Source organism: Fistularia commersonii, chromosome 14, assembly GCF_037954325.1.
Source record: "Fistularia commersonii isolate RoL2024-O1a breed Wild chromosome 14, RoL_Fcom_v1.0, whole genome shotgun sequence".
NCBI classification, from domain to species: Eukaryota; Metazoa; Chordata; class Actinopteri; order Syngnathiformes; family Fistulariidae; genus Fistularia; species Fistularia commersonii.
Genome location: NC_141297.1, coordinates 855,510 through 873,661, shown reverse-complemented (window position 1 = coordinate 873,661; position 18,152 = coordinate 855,510). Strand labels below are relative to the sequence as shown.

The 18,152-nt window shown below is 57.6% G+C and overlaps 2 protein-coding genes across 7 annotated transcripts; one reads left to right on the top strand and one right to left on the bottom strand.

The window, feature by feature from the left end:
* Positions 1-751: 751 nt before the first annotated feature.
* Positions 752-12,630, bottom strand: LOC147226816 (protein bicaudal D homolog 2). 6 transcript variants are annotated; one of them, XM_086160057.1, is made up of 11 exons: positions 12,370-12,619; positions 11,343-11,651; positions 10,033-10,245; positions 9,797-9,949; positions 9,096-9,375; positions 8,860-9,011; positions 6,785-7,651; positions 6,054-6,233; positions 4,769-4,920; positions 3,187-3,547; positions 752-2,410 (listed from the first exon to the last, which is right to left on the bottom strand). In XM_086160057.1, the coding sequence occupies exons 2-11, from the start codon at positions 11,580-11,582 to the stop codon at positions 2,405-2,407; spliced, it is 2,604 nt and encodes an 867-aa protein (XP_086016183.1). In that variant the 5' UTR covers positions 11,583-11,651; positions 12,370-12,619; the 3' UTR covers positions 752-2,404. The 6 variants fall into 6 exon arrangements, with proteins under 6 accessions (XP_086016183.1, XP_086016185.1, XP_086016182.1 ...); XM_086160059.1 differs by lacking the exon at positions 3,187-3,547 and having other exon boundaries at positions 12,370-12,621; XM_086160056.1 differs by having other exon boundaries at positions 8,860-9,375.
* Positions 12,222-18,111, top strand: apex2 (APEX nuclease (apurinic/apyrimidinic endonuclease) 2). Its single transcript, XM_086160060.1, has 6 exons — positions 12,222-13,041; positions 15,834-15,917; positions 16,014-16,194; positions 16,408-16,551; positions 16,955-17,024; positions 17,117-18,111. Exons 1-6 carry the CDS (start codon positions 12,927-12,929, stop codon positions 18,032-18,034), a joined length of 1,512 nt encoding a protein of 503 aa, XP_086016186.1. The 5' UTR covers positions 12,222-12,926; the 3' UTR covers positions 18,035-18,111.
* Positions 18,112-18,152: the final 41 nt, after the last annotated feature.

The following is an 18,152-nucleotide window of genomic DNA, read 5'->3' as shown; positions in this document are numbered from 1 at the left end:
AAAAGCTGGAGGGGGTTTTTCTTTGTCCATCTTGGTCAAAGAGATCACCCAGGTTTCTGACAGCTCCGTTTGACACCATCCAGGGATCTATCAGTACCTCTGGGGTTCCGAAAAAGCAAGTAGTCATACAGATATTTACATCCTTAAAGTATTTCCGGAGGTTAATAAACCCACTTATTCCATCCAGCTTCGATGAGAGGTACAGCGTGATGTCGTCGGCATAGAAGTGAACATTTATAGTTCACACCCTAATATACCGGTCCAAGTGCAGAAAGGTCCTTTTTAACTTTGACTCTGTTGGTTCTGACTAGAAAGTGATCTAGTGAGCGGAAGCCTCTGGATCAAGGAGGGTTTTAATAACAACTGCCCTGAATGGCAGCTGCGCAGAACCTGTTGGCATAAAGGAGTCCATTAGCATTGCAAACAAATGCAAAAATGGATAACAAATGGAAACAATGCATCTTTGAGCGGTTTATTGGAGGCAGGACCCAAAACATGGCGTCTCCTTCCACCCTGAGGACTCCTGGGTGCCGCTGACCTTCAGCTCCATCCCGTCACCGGTTTGTTCGCTAACCTTAACCGGTTAAGGCGGAATTACCTGCGCCGCCGCCGTGGAGCAGGCGGGACCCCGGCGGCCTCTAGCGCCCGAGGGTTACCTGGAGAGAGGTTACACGCCATCGCTGCAGTGACCCCCCCCGCCCCCCACCCCCACCCCTGAGGTCAAAGGTCACAAGACACACGGACGCCGTCGGAGGAGTTCACCGTTGGCTTTTTATTCTTTCGGAGACAAAACGGGCTGACATGGTGGAAGGAACTGGCTTACAAAGAAAAGGTGATGAGGAGCGCGTGCGTGACCAGTGGGCGTGCGGGCTGGACGACAACGCCGCCCGCATAAATACACTTCAGACTTTGTACATCCGCGGGAATATACACACAGTGAATTAAATAACGTCAGGAATCCATTTACAACCTTGAAAGCAACATGAAACCGGGACGCGCTTCTCCTGCCGCCGGCCGGCCGTGGCCCCGCCCACCGGCCGTGGCCCCGCCCACCGGCCGTGGCCCCGCCCGCCGGGCGCCGCGAGCCGGCGGGCGACAGTTCAGGCGTCCCTTGACAACAAACAACAAATCACATCTACAGTGTCGGACATCCTCTAGTGGTAAAAGTGACGGAGCACCGTTTCAGCTCCGCAGAAGCAACAAGAGCGGAGGGTCGACGCGATCCTGATGTGCACACGGATGGACCTCGGGGTGAAGCGGAGGTGACGCCCCACGAGGCTTCGGAGAAGGTTTGCGGGACCATCGCGGGCGACCCCCTTTGCTGGTTGTTGCACTGCGGCGGAAATAGAACCCGCGGCGGTCGGAAACAAAGGCACTAAACAAAAAAACGACGAGACGCGGCCTCTTCTGCCGCCCGGTCCGCCCGCACCGGCGGATCCTGGATCCCAATGCCGAGGACGGGGAGGGCTGGGGGTTACCGTGGCGACGTCGTACACGGACAGAGGGCCGATCCCGCGGCTTCGACCTTCCGTCAGGGACTGACGCCGAATCCTTCGGGACCGACAGGAGGAGGTCACGGTGACGGCGCTATCATCGGTGCAGGGTTCTACAAGGGGTCCGGCCTCCGCCCCGGCTGGAGCGACGACCTGCAGCGGGGGGTCCGCCAGGTGACCGTGACACGCTAACTTCACCAGGAAACTACAGACGTGGCGGGGCTTGTCGGGACAGGAGCCGACAGGAGGCCCGAACGACGCTCGTCTTCATTCGAGGAACACGAGGTGCGGAAGGGGTCGTCGATGGGAAGCCCCGGTGCCGCTCCGGCGCCCGTCGGCCGTCTAGTTCGCCGTCACTCGGGAGCGTAGCTGAAAATCCCTGCGGAGCGGGAAGCAGACGGGCGCCGTCTGCATAGTGTGCGCGCCAGCGGGCGCCCCGGAAACCAGGATTTGGACCTGAGCTGGTTGGACTTATGGCTGATGTGTTAGCGCCGGCCGAGCTCCGCCGGCGGCGGCGCGGATGAAGACGAGCGCGAGCTCCGCGCGGCGGCGCCGACGAGCTGACGAGGACGCCGGACAGACCCGACCGGGAGGTCAGAAAGAAGGCAAGGCGGCGAGGACACACGGCCTTAGAGGACATTTTGGCTTCAGTTCAGAGTGTGAGGACAGCAGATACTGGGGGACAACAAGTCATACCGTGGAGTAAATACTGGCAACGGGTCCCCGGGGGGGCCGGGGAGGAAGGAGAGTCGATGAGGACGCAGGGTGACGAGGGCACGGCGGGCTCTTCATGCATGCAGACCTTCTGGGTGGAGCGGAGGAGACCAGGAGGAAGGGGAGCCGGAGGGGCCGAGACCAAGACGGGTCCTCACGGAGACGAGGGGGGTTCGGAGGGGCGACGGAGGAGCGAGTCAGCGCTGGACGGGGAGACAGACAGAAGAAAACACAGGGAGAGAAGGATGAGCACACGGGGGAGGAGGTTCTCAGCAGGACAAGACAACGCGTGAAGGTCGGAGATCTTTCTAGATGTTCCAAACGCGCCGGGTTCGTGGTCTCATCTCCCGCGGGTGGACCTGGAGTGCGAGCGCCGGGCTGTGCCGCGTTCCTCGGAGGTTCTGCTGGCTGAGGAGGACGGCGGGCGCCCGGGCTCCCCGCGGGCTCCGCCCCCCCTGCTGCGAGGGGGCGGGGCCTCGGCGGACCCCGCGGCCTCCATCGGTGCCGCCGCGCGTTTGGCGCCAATCTGAGCGGCAGGTTTGGACCCGTGAGACCACGCCGGTTTCTTTGACGCCGAGAAATCTACGTACGGCTCGCCGTCGGGCACATGCACGCCCTCTCCGGCCTCGGGCCGCGGCGAGGAGCAGCGAGCACACGCATGCACAGACCAAGAGGTTAGATGGTCAGTAGAGCGGCGGAGGGAGGAACGCGAGGCGGGGGGAGGAAGATCGGCGATGAAGGTGTCCTGGCGCGCCGGGACCGACGCCCCCACGCACTCCACCGCCATCTCGCCGCTCATGGCGGCGGGATGTTTCCCCCCCTGGGAGGGGGCGGGGCTGGAATCCGTGCGGAGGATCTCGCTGACGCTGCGGCTTCTAACGAAAGTGGCGTCTCGTGGCAGGGCGCCGCCTCGCCGCGGACCCCCGGAGACGCCGGCCCGGACGTGCCGGTGGAGACGACGGGAGGGGGCGGCTCTTACGGGGCTGGTGTGGAGGCTTCGGGTCAGAGCCCGCAGGTGGTAGGTGGCCATGGCGGGAACGCCGCCGCCCAGCACCGGGCTGGCCCGCGGGCTGCTCCTCGGCGGCGGCCGGGCCGGGCTCCCCCGGGGGCTCCGCGGGGCCCGGCCCGACTTGGCGGCGAGCTCCTTGGCCCGGGATCTCCGCGGGCTGCTGTTCTGGCTGTGGGGCGAGGCGGGCGTCTCCAGGTCCTCCAGGCGCTGGGTGAGGGCCAGCTTCTGCTGGATGGCCATGCGCAGCAGCGAGTTGAGGGTCTTCTTCTCGTCCTCGGCGGCCGCCAGCTGCCTCTGCATCTCGTCCAGCTGCGTGACGTACTGGTCGCACCTGAGAGACGCACACAATCACAAGCCCGACACACACACACACACACGCAGCGTTACACACACACACACACACACACGTCACAGCAACCCAAACACTAAAACGCTGGATTAATGTCATGAGTGGGCGATCCGGCGGCCTCTCCCGTGAATGGATTACTCGTTAAACGAGCGCACACATCAAATTAAAAGATTAGTCCGCGTCATTAGTGCCCTCAAACATGGAAGCTGTGTGAAGAAACAAGAACCGGTCTGACAGCAGCTGCCTCTCCAGCTCCTCGCTCTGTGGTTCACCCCAATTCCACGGTCATACCCGCGGTCGCGGCGTTCGCTCCCGGAGGCGACGTGGCCGCCCGTCGGTTGACCGCGCCCAGCGTGGGCGTGCACGTGCGCCGTGGACACTGCCGGGACGCGCGCCTTCCCACGAGGGCTGCCGCCCTGCCATTTTTCTAAAGCACGTGCGTCAATGTGATAGAGGCTTTTCGGAATAAAACCCTCGATTGTACAGATTAATCCCACCGCTTTGTTGGATTGACCGATTTAAACAAACGGCGAAAAAAAAAAAAAAAAAAAAAGACGGCGGCCGATCGACGTCATCCGACCCCTCGGAAAAAGAAAAACACGCAGCGGCGCCCGGTCACCACAGGGTGGCGCCACCAGGCGTCTCAAACCGCCGGGGTGACATTAAGCTGAAAAGCTCCAATCCTGCTTAAGGATCATCAGGTAGCGGCTCCTGGGCGTCTGCCAGAACCCCCAGAGCCCAGACAGTCTGACGCTCTGCGTCTCACACACACACACACACACACACACACAGGGAGAACGCTCCTCCAGCCTCTCCATCAAACCCAAAGGACAGGTCCTCAGACATTCCCAGGCCAGAAGACGCCTTTAAGGGGTTGGAGATGGAGCTGAGTGTTGTGGGACGCCAGATCCCCCCAGGCTTTTCATTCCCTAAGGTGACCTGGCTTGATGGGACAAATCTGTCCCTGCCCCCCCGAGGCACAGGGCAGAGCACGTGGTTTCTAATCTTCACGTGAACCTGTGGATTGTACACAGGCGTAATAAGCATTGTAATCTCATTACCTGGGAGGAGGAGGAGGAGGAGGAGGAGGAGGAGGAAGAGGACCACAACAAGGGCACCATTACTAAGCAGAAAGAACCGGACACGTATCTTCTGTCTGGTCTATGAGAAGGTCCTGCAGACCAGGTGAACGCGGGCTCTTACCGACTGGCGAACATGACGCGCAGCGAGGAGAAGGTGGCGGCGTCTTCCTTCAGGGCCTTCAGCTCGTTACGCAGCTTCATCATGGTCTCCGACACCATGCTCTTCTCCGTCTCGTACTTGGTCTTCAGATTGGACAGGGCCAACTCTGCCGTCTGCACGTGCGCACACACACACACACACACACACACACACACACACACACACACAAAATGATGATGCCATTGTTGCACGCCCACATTCACATTCACGTAAAGTCATTCTTCTCTCCTATGAAGCCCAAAACGGGCCAACGCCCCCAAACAAAGAGAACTCCCGAAACCCCGGACCTCAGGGAACCCTTAGAGCCCCATCTTGTGTCCAAGTACTCTTAGAACCCCATCATAACTCCAAGTACTCTTAGAACCCCATCATAACTCCAAGTACTCTTAGAACCCCATCTTGTGTCCAAGTACTCTTAGAACCCCATCATTACTCCAAGCACTCTTAGAACCCCATCATAACTCCAAGCACTCTTAGAACCCCATCATAACTCCAAGTACTCTTAGAACCCCATCTTGTGTCCAAGTACTCTTAGAACCCCATCATTACTCCAAGCACTCTTAGAACCCCATCATAACTCCATGTACTCTTAGAACCCCATCGTATGTCCAAGTACTCTTAGAACCCCATCGTATGTCAAAGTACTCTTAAAACCCCATCATAACTCCATGTACTCTTAGAACCCCATCGTATGTCCATGTACTCTTAGAACCCCATCATAACTCCAAGTACTCTTGAATCGCATATCAGACAACAGAACAGGCTTCAAACCTTCCTATTTGAGAAAGCTAATAGTTAGCATTAGCCTAGCCCTAGCTATGCTGCCACAGGCTTTCTCTGCAGAGGGGCATCCCATGATGGACCTTTCTCGTCCCTGTCTCATCTGGTCACACCCCTTCATCAGTGCATGATCGCACCCTCATGTCTTTCTTTTATGTATATTTAGCCTATTCCTGTATCATGTCAGCTACTAGCACGTAGCTGTTAGCGCTACTGGTATTATATGTAACAGATCATCTCTGACCTTCTGTCTGTCTTTCTACCCCAAGTGGTGGAGGGCAGAAGGCAGCTGGGATCTGCTCAACGTTTTCGCACCGGTAAAGGGTGTTTCCGGAGGATCATCTTAAAGCTCTACACCGAAAGTGTCAGCAGACACAAGGGTTGGGATCTGACTTGACGAGGAGCTCGAGTGGGTCACCGCCTCACTAAACTGCTTCTGCGGATGCAGTCGTCCAGAGGAAGCTACCTGCTTGTTGGCCTTGAGGACCGTCCTGAGAGTAGCGATCTGCTCCCTCTTGGTGCTGAGCAGGGACTTGAGCTTCAGGACCTCCTCCATCAGGCTCTCGGCGTCGCGCTCCGGCTCTCCGCTGCTGCTCAGCCCCGAGTACGGTATGGCTCCCCTCTGACGGCAGAGATCCACGGCCACCTGGTGGGAAAATCAACAAAATCAGGTCGTCTGGATCCGGACGGGCCGTCGGGTCGCTCCGAGAAGGCCGGGTCGGTCGGTCGGTCGAGACGACGCTCAGAATCCATCTCGGCCTATTGAATAACGCCTAAGCGTGAAATTCAAACCGGCCGCTGTGTTTTTATCCGGTTTCCAAACATCCGGTTGTCAGGGTTCCCCGACGGGAGCGTTTTTCCGAGGGGGCGTCCCGTGGGAGGAGCCCCCGCCGGGCTCCCGGCCCCAGTAATCCGCTCCATTCAAACCCACGCCGGCACACGTGTCAACAAGGCGCTGGATTTGTACAGACACAGGAGCCGCTCGGCTACATTTAACAGTCTGAGCTGAGCATTAGCGCCGGGCCAGAAATGCCTTCACCCGGAACAAAAGCCGGGCTTTCAGCGATGGAGCGGCGGTGGGGGGCAGGGCAGGGCCGGGCAGGGCAGGGCGGGGGGAATTTGGAGAATTTGCACCGGTAATAACTTTTAACACAGAAGTAACGGCGATTGGCCGAGAGTGCGCGAAGGCTTTCTTACCCGCAGGTGTTTGATCTGGCAGCGGATGACGGCCACCAGGTTGCGCACATTGGACGGGTCCCTGAAGTCCAGGGTGGGGGACCCGGGGCAGTTGGGAGTTTCCGCGCCGGCTCCGACGCTGTCCACCTCACCCATGAACTGCAAGGCCGCCGCTTTGGAGATCTCGTTGGCGCGGGGCTTCTTCTGGCTCTGCTGGGCGTACACGTGCGACCTGCGGCCCACGCCGCCGCCGCCGCCGGCACGGGCGCTGTCGCGGTAGTAGTCCAGCGTGACCCGCTTGGGCGTCAGGTTGTTGCACACGCAAATGTGGTGGTAGAGGTTGGACAGCTCCTCGGAGAAGGCCAGCAGCTCCTCCTGGGCCACGCTCAGGTGGCCCTCCGAATCGATGGCCACTTTCCTCGTCGCCCCGATCTCGTTCTCCAGTTCGCTGATCCTCTCCTGGTCCTGCTTGCTGGACTTGATGCACTGGCGGATCTTGTCGGCCAGATCCTGGGCCTCCGTCCGCCAGCGGTCCTTCTCCAGCTTGTACCGCTGCTCCAGGGCGTTGTAGCGAGCGCCCGCCTGAGACAGCTCGTCCCGAAGCTTGAGGAGCTCCTCGCTGGCCGAGCGCATGCGCGCTTCCAGCACCTCCTTGCTCTTCGTGTCCACCTCGTAGTCGAAGACGCCGCCGTCGCCGACCCCGTTCTCGGCCTGGTCGTCCCCTCCGTCGTCCGGCTCCTGGCTGCGCCGCTGCCGGTTCTGCGCCTCCAGCTGCTGGGTCAGGGAGCCCACCTTGTCCTCCTGCTGACTTAGCGCCTGCTTGGACATCACCAGCTGCATCTGCAGTTCCTCCACCTTGCCCACCAGGGTGGACTTCTCTCTTTCTGCCTGTGGACGCAAATTTTTAAACAGACAAAACTTCACATTCTTCAACTTTACCTGCAAATGCTTGTCAAGTGACCTTCTAAGCAGGTTCTAAGTCATGGTGTCAAGCACAAACAGATCTGTTCACGGTTTTTCCAAAGGGGGGAGGGGGTTAATCCCAGACCTCAAGAAAAATGTTTGCAGAACTTTATCTTAAGCCAGTCAAGGAGCTGATGAGGACCTGAATCCTACGTGAGCTTCTCTTCCAGTCCCGAGACAAGATCTGCCGCCCACTGATACCAACTTTGAACCGGTCCCGCTAACCAGCCTCCCGGTTTGGCCGCGGAGGCCGAGCTATTCGAGGGAAAGGTCGGGGATTTGGGCGGAAACGGCGCAAACCCGAAGCCGCGAGCACGTTGAGATGAAGCAGCTTGAGCTGTGACCATAACAGGAGCTCCTTTCCATCCGCCGCCATCTCCGAGGCCACGGCGAGCGGCTCGTCCTCTGGGCGGCGCCAGGGATCCCCCTCCGAACCCCTTCTGCATTTTTAATGCGGAAAGGGCCGCCGACCCCGTTCCGCTTCACGCGCTCGACATCTGCTGGGTCGGCGGGAGCCGGCCCCGCCCCCGGTTTGAGTGCCACATCAATAATGGATGTCCTTCCGGCAGAGACGGGGTGAGTCTCAGACCTTCTCCACGCACCGGCGTGTCTTTGTGTGTTTCTTGGTATTCCGCGTCACCCTTGTACAGGCAGGTGCTCCGCAGGCTCCGCCCTTCGCCGGCACGCCACTGGATGTGGTTTCACGCAGGAAGAGGCAGACGTCTGTGCCGCCTGCGCGCTAACTGAGGTCTGACAGCCCATAATAAGAGCGGCAGTACACTGCATGATGAAGCACATCCACTGCCAACCTAAATGCATTCATTTTCTTCACTGTTTATCTGTCACAACGTACAAAGACACACAGCCCTTCGCCCTGACACGCCTGGGAAATCTCTCCAAAGAACTTCCTGCATGTTTTTGGACTGTAGGAGGAAACCAGAGAACCCGTAACTCTCACACACACACACACACACACACACACACACACACACACACACACACACACACACACGGTCTTAGCAGCTGCAGGATACCCTGGAGCTGCTAATGATATTTCTGACACACACTTGTCCCTCAGTTATTCGGTCCTACTGGCTGCAGAATCTGGGTTTCATGTCTCGTGCGTGGCCCACCTGCAGCAGCTGCTGCTTCAGCTTCTGGCTGTCCGAGAAGTGGAGCTCGCTCAGAAGGTCGGACACCAGGCCCGACGCCGGGGCGCGGAGGAAGACGTCGCTGGTGGCCGGGGTGGAAAAGCGATGGATGAGGCCGTTGCTTTTGGCGACACCTGAGTAAGGAGGGTGGGCAGAATTGGGGGAGGACCCAGGACCGTTGTTGCGGCCACTGTCCTGTTCCTCTCCCTCAGCGTCACCTTCTCGCTCTGTCCCCTGGCCCTCCTCCTGGCTGTCGTCTATCTGCTCCAGGTGGAGCTCCAGGTTACCCACAGAATCGAAGGGGTTCAGGGTCAAGGCGGAAAGCTCCCGTCGGAGACTGTTCTTCTGCTCCCTCTCCTCCTTCAGGGCCTCCAGGGCCTCATCCAACTGCCTCTCCGCAATCTCCCTCAACCTGGCCGCCTCCTCCATCTGCGAGCGGAGCTCCTCCTGCTCCTCGTTCTTCTGGCTCAGCTCCAGCTTTATGGATTCAAACTCAACCTGAAGCGTGACGACAGAAGAGGAAGAAGGAGTGACACGGTTACGGCCGCACCCGCCGACACGCGTCTCGTGCACGTCAAACATCTCAAACCGGACCGGGTTCCGCTCCGTAACAACAAACCGTTCCGGTGTTTGCCGTCAGCAGACAGAGTGCTGCCGGAGGCCACCGGACGCCCGGCAGAGAACCTCCTGACCAGATGGAAATATCTGGAGTCGGTTCCCGTCTCCACACAGGCCACCCCTGTTTCCTGGCTGGGAGGTTTTGTCAACAAAACACACGGAGATAATAGAAGGTCTGTTGGCGAGAGAACAAGTCTGGCTGGCGGGGCGGAGAAAACAGACGCGTCTCATCTCCTGGCGAGAAAAAACAATAACGATGGCCGCCACGTCCCGGAAAACAAAACAACAACTCGCGACTGACCTGGTTTTCCTTCAGTACCGAAACCTGCTTCTGCAGAGCGATGTTCTCCTCCTCCAGCTCGCCGTTGTCCTGCAGCTGGCGCTGCTCACGCACCTTGTATTCCTTCATCTCGTCCCTCAGGTGGCCCTTCTCCGCCTCCAGACACTCACACTCCTGTGCGGGGAAACCAACGTGCACGCTTACCCGCCGGGCCCGGACTCATTCCCGGCCTGGGACGGGCGGGCGCGCACACTGACCTTCTTCAGCTGGGTGGAGACCACGCCGAGACGGTCGATCTCGGCGTGGGCGTTGCCCAGGGCGAGGCGCGCCTGCTTCAGCTCCGACTGGACCTCCTCAATGCGGGTGGCCATGGCCGCCTCCTTGGTGGCCGTCTCCTGCAGCAGGCTCTCCTCTCTGCACTCGCCGTCCGCCGCCGCGCGCTTCTGGCTGCTCACCGAGTCGGCGAACGCCTTGAGACGAGCAGAGAAGGTTTGGGAGTGAGGCCGGACCGCGTCGAGATTATTTACAGCGGTGCCTCGCGCGCTCTACGGCAGCTGGCGCTCACGCCGAGCTACATCACCTTTGCTCGGCATGATTAGCACTGTGGACGCGTTGACCGTGACGAAGGAGCGGATCAAAAAAAAAAAAAACAGGTGTTAGATGAGAGGGATGCGGGGGGTAAACACAATGCTGCGTTATATAAGGGGGTCATTTACAACACATGAGCGCCCAGCGCCGGCCCCGGCCCCGGAGCAAGGACCGGCGCAGGCAAGCTTCACACCGATAACGTAGAAAAATAAATATCGCCACGTCCCTGAGGAAACGGGATGCGGAGGCCAGGGTTTTTACGGCAACGCCTCGCATGCCGGATCTATTTTTTCCCCAAACGGACGAATCCAAAGCGACCCGGGCAAATCTGCACAGCACGGCACGGCAGGACCGGGCTGAATTTTGTGAGGGATTAGCTTCTTACATAAAGCGGCGATAAACAAGCCCGTGTGCGTTTTAAGAGGGTTTACACCGGGGGGAGCGATATTAACCCCCTCACGGAAGGATTTCAGCAAAAAATACACCTCACGTATCGCAGAGCGGCCTCGCCGCTGTTATCTTAGCACAGGAGCACTCTGTTTACGAGGTGCTCTCGTCCTGATTTCTAATCTCTTTATTTGGACTGCGGGTTCCATCTGTGTGACGGCGGTGTGAGGTCACTCCACGTCCTTCGCTGTGATGACGGCTCGGACAACAAAGAAACCGCTACAACACAGAAGACGACTCAGACGAGCAACATCGTGAATCACCGGCTCATTAAAAAAATGACAACCCGTTCACGAGACGCCGAAAAGGTTTTCAGACCTCGGCGAGGGCAATAAGAGACGCGGCCGACGCTCCGCTCGAGTTCCCAGTGCATGAATCACCCGCTACTCATGAGGACGAGCGCTGAATAAAACACCCGGCTCATTCTTCTTCTCCAACTGTTGTCAAACCGGGGAGTCCATCCTTGTTCATTCATGCCACAGAGCATGTGGGCGAAGGTGGACCAGAGAGAACATTCTGCAGAGTTCCCTACCTCCTTGAGCTGCTGCAGCTCGGCCCTCAGCACCTCGTGCTCCTCCTCCAGCTGCCTGTGCTTGAGCTTCAGAGCCGAGCTCTCCTCCAGCACCACCAGGCCGTAACGGGCCGCCTGGAGCTTCTCCTCCGTGGCCTCCTGGAGCTCCAGAGTCAGCCGAACCACCTCGGCCTTCAAATCCCCGCCGGCCATCTCGGCCTGGCCGTCGGCGCCCGCCGGGTCGGCGTCGGCCTCCAGCATCCTGTCAGTCTGCCGACGTGCTCTCGGGACTCCGGCTTCCTCTCACTCCTCCACTCTCATTACTCCAGGCTGCAGGAGAGGAAAGGCACAAAGGCTTTTAAACACACACACACACACACACACACACACACAGAATACAGCAAGCATTCGGCTGGTTGTTAATCTGAGCAATGAAATCCCAAACTGCTGATTAATCCACCCAGCAGTTGGTGGGGTCATGCCTAATAAACTGGTAGTTACGCCTGGAAACAACGTGGTTCCCACAGCAGGTGCGTTAATTGGGGTTAATTCCGTGAATGAAGGGTTTCCAGGCCGTGGAGCGAGCGGCCGCGGCGCCTGGGTGGGGCAGACCTCCACCATTTCCTCACATCCTCCCTGACCAGAAGATGGAAACAGCAGCTGCCGGCTGGCCGGTGCCAACTCGTGTTTCCCCGTCAGCATCCCCCCCACCTCCGGCCCGGCCCGGCCTCCACCCTCCATCCGGCAAACCCCACCTGCATCGCGGAGAACAGATGTTTTGGTGGCCGAGCTAGAAGTCGAAATCTCGACGATGGAGGGGACGGGGGTCAACCGGAGGCACCGGTCGCGGCCGAGCGGCTAGCAGGAGACCGTTAGCTTTAGCTCGGACGGCCGGGCATCATGGAGGACGGAGCGGTTGGGGTGGCCGGAGGAGGGAGGGGAGCGGGGGAGGCCGGAGGAACGACGTGCGAGTCCCGGCTTTCGGTTTCCTCCGTCCGGTCACACAAGCTAATTTAGCCCGGAGGACACGGTCGCGTCTGGTACTCACCCCGGGGTCCTCGACCAGGATGCGGCTCAACGATCGCGCAGTGCCGGTAGGAGCGAACCGATCGGCGACGACTGTCCCTGAACGCAACGGTCGTTGGGAGGCCGCGGTCACCGGGAAGCGGCTTGTACGTACCTCCTGCCGGTTCTCTCTCTCTCTCTCTCTCTCTCTCTCTCTCTCTCTCTCCTCCCTCTCTCCCTCTTTCTCCTCCCTCTCTATCTTTCTCTCTCCCTCTCTCCTCCGGTCCACCCGGGTCGAGTGTCAGAAGCGCGCCGAAAACGTGAAAGCCCGTTAGCGCCCCCTAGCATAGCACCGACTCGGCGCTAGTAGCAAAAACGTTTTTTGCGGAGACATTTTTCCGATGTCTACCCCCTATCCCGACATGTAATAAACATAAAAAATACACTGGGGAAAAAGGGGCGGGCCGATACTCTCCGTCAAGGCGGGCAAACGAATAAAGAATTGGTAAACAATGGCGCAGAGAGGCGCTTCCGGTTTGTGATTTCCGGGTGTGCGCAGTAGCCGACTGCGCAGTCCGAGGCAGCCGCCCGGCGTGCACCATGAAAATCGTCTCCTGGAACATAAACGGCATCCGGACGCTCGATGGCGGGATTAAAAAGGCTCTCCAGGCGCTGGACGCGGATATCCTGTGTGTGCAGGAGACGAAGGTGACAAGTAAGTGCCGGGGAGGAGCGAGGAGGCATGAGAGGCTGCGCAAATATTAGCCTCCGCTAATAGCCTGGGAATGAATTGGGGTTTAGTTTAACAAAAAAAACGTGTCTGCTGGATCATGGTGTGAAAATGCATCAGCTGTGCAAACAACATGTGCCTTCAACACGGTCATCCCCCACTACGCGGACCCCAGGTTGGGGTAGCTGAACGTCAGCAAGCGACGTCACAACCTCGGGTATTCCTCAGGGACGTGTCCTCAGACCCGTCCTCCCCACGCTGTGCGCCCACGACTGCCTCCCACGGGACATCATCATCCTCGAGTTCTTGGAGGACGTCAGTGGTGGAGACCAAACGCCCTGCAGGATGGAGGAGGACCTGGCGAGGACATCTACCTCCACACTGACGAGACCGAGGAGATGATCAGGATGATGATGATAGTTCACATGAACTTCCTCGGCCACTGGGTGAGCAGCTTTAAATACCTGGCGGTCGCCTTCAGTGAGGACCTCACCTGGGCCCTCAACACCACGCAGACAGTTAGGAGGGCTCCACAGCGGCGGTACCTTCTGAGGAGGAGAGGGTTTGGTAGGTCGCTGTAGAACCTCAGCAACTTCTACAGCTGCACTGCTGAGAGCGTCTTAACCAGCTGCATCACGGGAGTGTGAAATGTGGAACAACACGACCAAAGAACTGGTCCTACCTGATATGGCCACTGGACTCCTGAAGCCACTGAACAGCTGACAGGAGTCAACAACCAGGTTCCACCTCAGGACAAGTCCACGCTCTCCGGGCCGCACCCAGACGCTCATGTCTCCTCCAACCGTCCGCATACGACGTGGACGTTGCGAGTTTGCAGAGTAAAAGCTGCACTCAACTTAAACTTGCATCTGGTCACCCTCTAAAAATGATCGCCAAGTCGTTTTTTTACAATTTTTTTTTTTTTTTTTGCCTAAATCATCTCCTCATGACGCTGACCGGCAAAATTGCCTACATCCTCAGTCAAACAGATTGTGCCATTTTACCCCTTTAGTAGAGAGTGAGAAGATGCCTTAAGAATGGAGACAGAGTGTGATGGTGCCTATTTTTAAGAATAAAGGGGATGTGCAGAATTGTGGCAACTATAGAGGGATAAAGTTGATGAGCCATACAATGAAGTTATGGGAAAGAGTAGTGGAAACTAGACTGAGAGCAGAAGTCAGCATCTGTGAACAGCAGTATGACTTCATGCCTAGAAAGAGTACTACAGATGCAGTATTTGCATTGAGAATGCTAATAGAAAAGTACAGAGAAGGCCAGAGGGAGCTGGTTTGTGTTTTTGTAGACCTAGAAAAAGCATATGACAGGGTGCCAAGAGAGGAGCTCTGGTATTGTATGAGGAAGTCTGGTGTGGCAGAGAAGTATGTTAGACTGGTGCAGGACATGTATGCCAGCTGTGAGACACTGGTACGGTGTGCTGTAGGGGTAACCGAGAAGTTCAAGGTGGAGGTGGGACTCCATCAGGGATCAGCTCTGAGCCCCTTCTTGTTCACAATGGTGATGGACAGGCTGACAGATGAGGTTAGACAGGAATCCACATGGACCATGATGTTTGCGGATGACATTGTGATCTGTAGTGAGAGCAGACAACAGGTAGAGGAACATCTAGAGAGGTGGAGGTATGCTCTGGAAAGGAGAGGAATGAAAGTTAGTCGCAGCAAGACAGAACATATGTGTGTGAATGAGAGGAACTCGGGTGGAGAGGTGAGGCTACAGGGAGTGGAGATCAAGAAGCTGGAGGATTTCAGGTACTTAGGGTCAACAGTCCAGAGCAACGGAGAGTGTGGAAAAGAGGTGAAGAGACGGGTTCAAGCGGGTTGGAATGGGTGGAGAAAAGTGTACAAGACAGTGGTGAGACCAGAGATGATGTTTGGACTAGAAACTGTTCCAATGACCAAAAGACAGCAGGCAGAACTAGAGGTTGCAGAGATGAAGATGTTGAGGTTCTCTTTGGGAGTGACCAGGATGGAGAGGATCAGGAATGAGTCTATCAGAGGGACGGCACATGTTAGATGTTTTGGAGAGAAGGTCAGAGAAGCCAGACTGAGATGGTTGGGTCATGGACAGAGGAGGGATAGAGAATATATTGGTAGACGGATGCTGGAATTGGAGCTGCCAGGCAAGAGGTCTGGAGGAAGACCAAAGAGAAGATTTATGGACGTAGTGAGAGAAGATATGAAGGTAGTTGGTGTGAGAGAGGAAGATACAGAGAATAGGGTGAGATGGAGAAAGTGGACTCGCTGTGGCGACACCTGAAGGGAAAAGCTGAAAGAAGAAGAAGAAGAAGAAGAAGTAGAAATTGCCAACGTCAAGAGTGTGTCAGATGGTTCCGTTTTTTGCGTTTCATGAAAAATCTGAAAAAATGACTTGGGTGATTATTTTAAGAGGGTGACAATATCTTGCTCGCGCTGCTGACATTTTTAATAGCGTCTCCATCCCCTGCACCGTTTCCACATTCTGCTCACCCGTTTCCAGCCTGCGCACATGACAATAAACTCTTGGAATAATGTATTTTCACGTCGCTTCTACTGTCTTATTGGAGACTTGGGCTGGAACGCACCTGGAAACCTGCAGTGAATAAAATCTTGAGGAAATCTATTTATTTCAAATTGTGTGAGCTCTATTGATGCAATCCTCTGAGCAGGACCACCGAGCACCCGCGGCCGGGAGCATCTGGATCTGAACCGGTGATTTTATTTATCTTTTAATGTTATTAGAAATATACAGAGTGTTCAAATCCATCTTTGTCCTTGAAACAGGAGACTTGCTGGACGAGAGAACCGCCATCATCGACGGCTACAGCTCCTATTTCAGCTTCAGCCGCGGACGCAGCGGTTATTCAGGTGTTTCATCATTCTCCGTACACACACACACACACACACACACACACACTACACTGAATTATAATCGAAAGATGACCTAAACCTTGGTGTGCCCAGGAGTCGCCACTTACTGTAAGGATGACGCCACCCCGTTTGCTGCGGAGGAAGGCCTGACGGGCCTGCTGAGCAGCCACGGAGGAGCTGTCGGCTGCTACGGCGATCACGAGGAGTTCACCGACGAGGAGCTGCAGCTTCTGGACAACGAGGGCCGGGCCGTCATCACCCAGCACCGGGTCAGGTGAGCAGGTTCCAGCCCGCGGGTGGATTTATTCAGGTTTTCACATCCGCTGAAGTCGTCAAACGCCGCTCCGAATTCACCTCACGCAAGTGGAAACTGTTACGTTGTGATGGTCCGTGTTTAGCTCCTATTTCTGACAACTGTTTACCCAACACACACACACACACACACACACACACACACACACACACACACACACACACACACACACAGGTGTCAGGACAAAACGCAGACCCTGACCGTCATCAATGTGTACTGTCCCCGGGCCGACCCCGAGAAGCCGGAGAGGAAGCGCTTCAAGCTGCAGTTCTACAAGCTGCTCCAGGGTCGAGCTGAAGCCCTGCTGAGGGACGGGAGGTGAGAGGTCTCACACACACACACACACACACACACACACACACAATCTGGATTTGAACTTCTGAATTACTGCTTACACGCTGTTAGCATTAGCTAGCAGTGCTACACACGGCTCTGGTTACCCACATTCAGTCATTCATCCAACCGTTCTCCATCTCATTCACACCTTTGGAGAATGAAGGGTCTCAGATGAAGCCGTGTTTTTGGAGGAACCCCACTGTGACACGGGGAGAACCCCCTGTGGGACCTTCTAGCGGTGGGGAGGAAGCCAGAGTTTCAGTTGAAATGAAGTGGTTTTCGGTTCCTTCAGAGTCTCAGGAAGTGGAACGATACGTTCCCGCGCGTCTTGAAGCGCGCCGGTCCTCAAAGCTGTAACCTCAGGACCTCTGCTCTGTACCTCCAGCAGCGTCATCGTTCTCGGAGACATCAACACGTCTCACCGGCCCATCGACCACTGCGACCCCAGCGATGCGGTGGGTGAACCTTCTCCCCGCGCGGGAGGGTTTCATCTAAGGAGGGTTGGGGCCGTCCCAACGTCAACTTCTCCGTGTTTCTCGCCTCTCAGGACGATTTCGAGGAAAACCCCGGCAGGAAGTGGCTCGGCGGCTTCCTGGGTGAGGCGGAGGGATCCGACCTCGCCGCCGGCGGCGGCGGGAGGTTCGTGGACACCTTTCGCCTCTTCCACCCGACTCGCGGCGGCGCCTTCACCTGCTGGTCCACGCTCACCGGGGCGCGGAGGACCAACTACGGCACGCGCATCGACTACATTTTCGCCGACTGTCGGCTCGCCAGGGAGCAATTCGCGGCGGCGGACATCCTCCCGGAGGTGGAGGGGTCGGACCACTGCCCCGTGTGGGGGCGGCTGAGGTGCCGGCCCCTGGCGGCCCCCAGGGCTCCGCCCCTCGCCACCTGCCACCGGCCGGAGTTCGCGGGCAAGCAGCAGAAACTGTCGCGCTTCCTCGTAAAGACGGAGCGGAAAGACCCGCCGCCCGAGGCGGGGGAGGGGCTGCCCGGCTCCCAGGAGGACGGCGAGCGGAGGGAGAACCTCGGTGTGCAGAAAGCCGGGAAAAGACCACCGCCGGCCGCCGCCGCCGCCCCAAAAGGGAAGAAGGCCAAGGTGGCGAAGGCTTCCAAGCCTCAGGGTAGCCTGCTGGCCTTCTTCAAGCCCAGGCCCCCGACGGCGGCGCCCGGCAACGAGACCGCCGTCCTGGATGAGATCAACTCCGAGGTTACGGAGGACCGACGCCACGAGAAAGGGGCGTCCGAGAAAGGGGCGTCCCTGCTGTTCTGGAAGTCGGTGCTCGCCGGCCCCCCCGCCGCGCCCCCCTGCAAGGCCCACGGCGAGCCCTGCGTGCTCCGCACCGTCAAGAAGGACGGGCCCAACCTGGGACGGCAGTTCTTCGTCTGCGCCCGTCCTCAGGGACACGCCTCCAACCCGGACGCACGCTGTAACTTCTTTGCGTGGGTCGACCAGGGGAAGTGACGCACACGCTTGGATTTACACGTCTCAATTGTTTGACCGTTTCCTTTTCCTGAAATTAAAAAGATGTATTTTGTGCAGCCGGTCTGGTTTCTTGCTCTCCAGCTGCCCACTAGATCTT

Bases quoted from the DNA above. Each gene is read 5' to 3' on its own strand.
- LOC147226816 (XM_086160054.1), bottom strand. From the start codon at position 11,582: ATGCTGGAGGCCGACGCCGACCCGGCGGGCGCCGACGGCCAGGCCGAG. The intron at 9,950-10,032 runs GTCAGTGTGCGC...TTCCCCGCACAG, and splicing joins TCTCCACCCAGCTGAAGAAG to GAGTGTGAGTGTCTGGAGGC. The intron at 4,921-6,053 runs GTAGCTTCCTCT...GCGCACGTGCAG, and splicing joins TCCTCAAGGCCAACAAGCAG to ACGGCAGAGTTGGCCCTGTC.
- apex2 (XM_086160060.1), top strand. From the start codon at position 12,927: ATGAAAATCGTCTCCTGGAACATAAACGGCATCCGGACGCTCGATGGC. The intron at 16,552-16,954 runs GTGAGAGGTCTC...CTGTACCTCCAG, and splicing joins GCCCTGCTGAGGGACGGGAG to CAGCGTCATCGTTCTCGGAG. The intron at 17,025-17,116 runs GTGGGTGAACCT...CTCGCCTCTCAG, and splicing joins ACTGCGACCCCAGCGATGCG to GACGATTTCGAGGAAAACCC.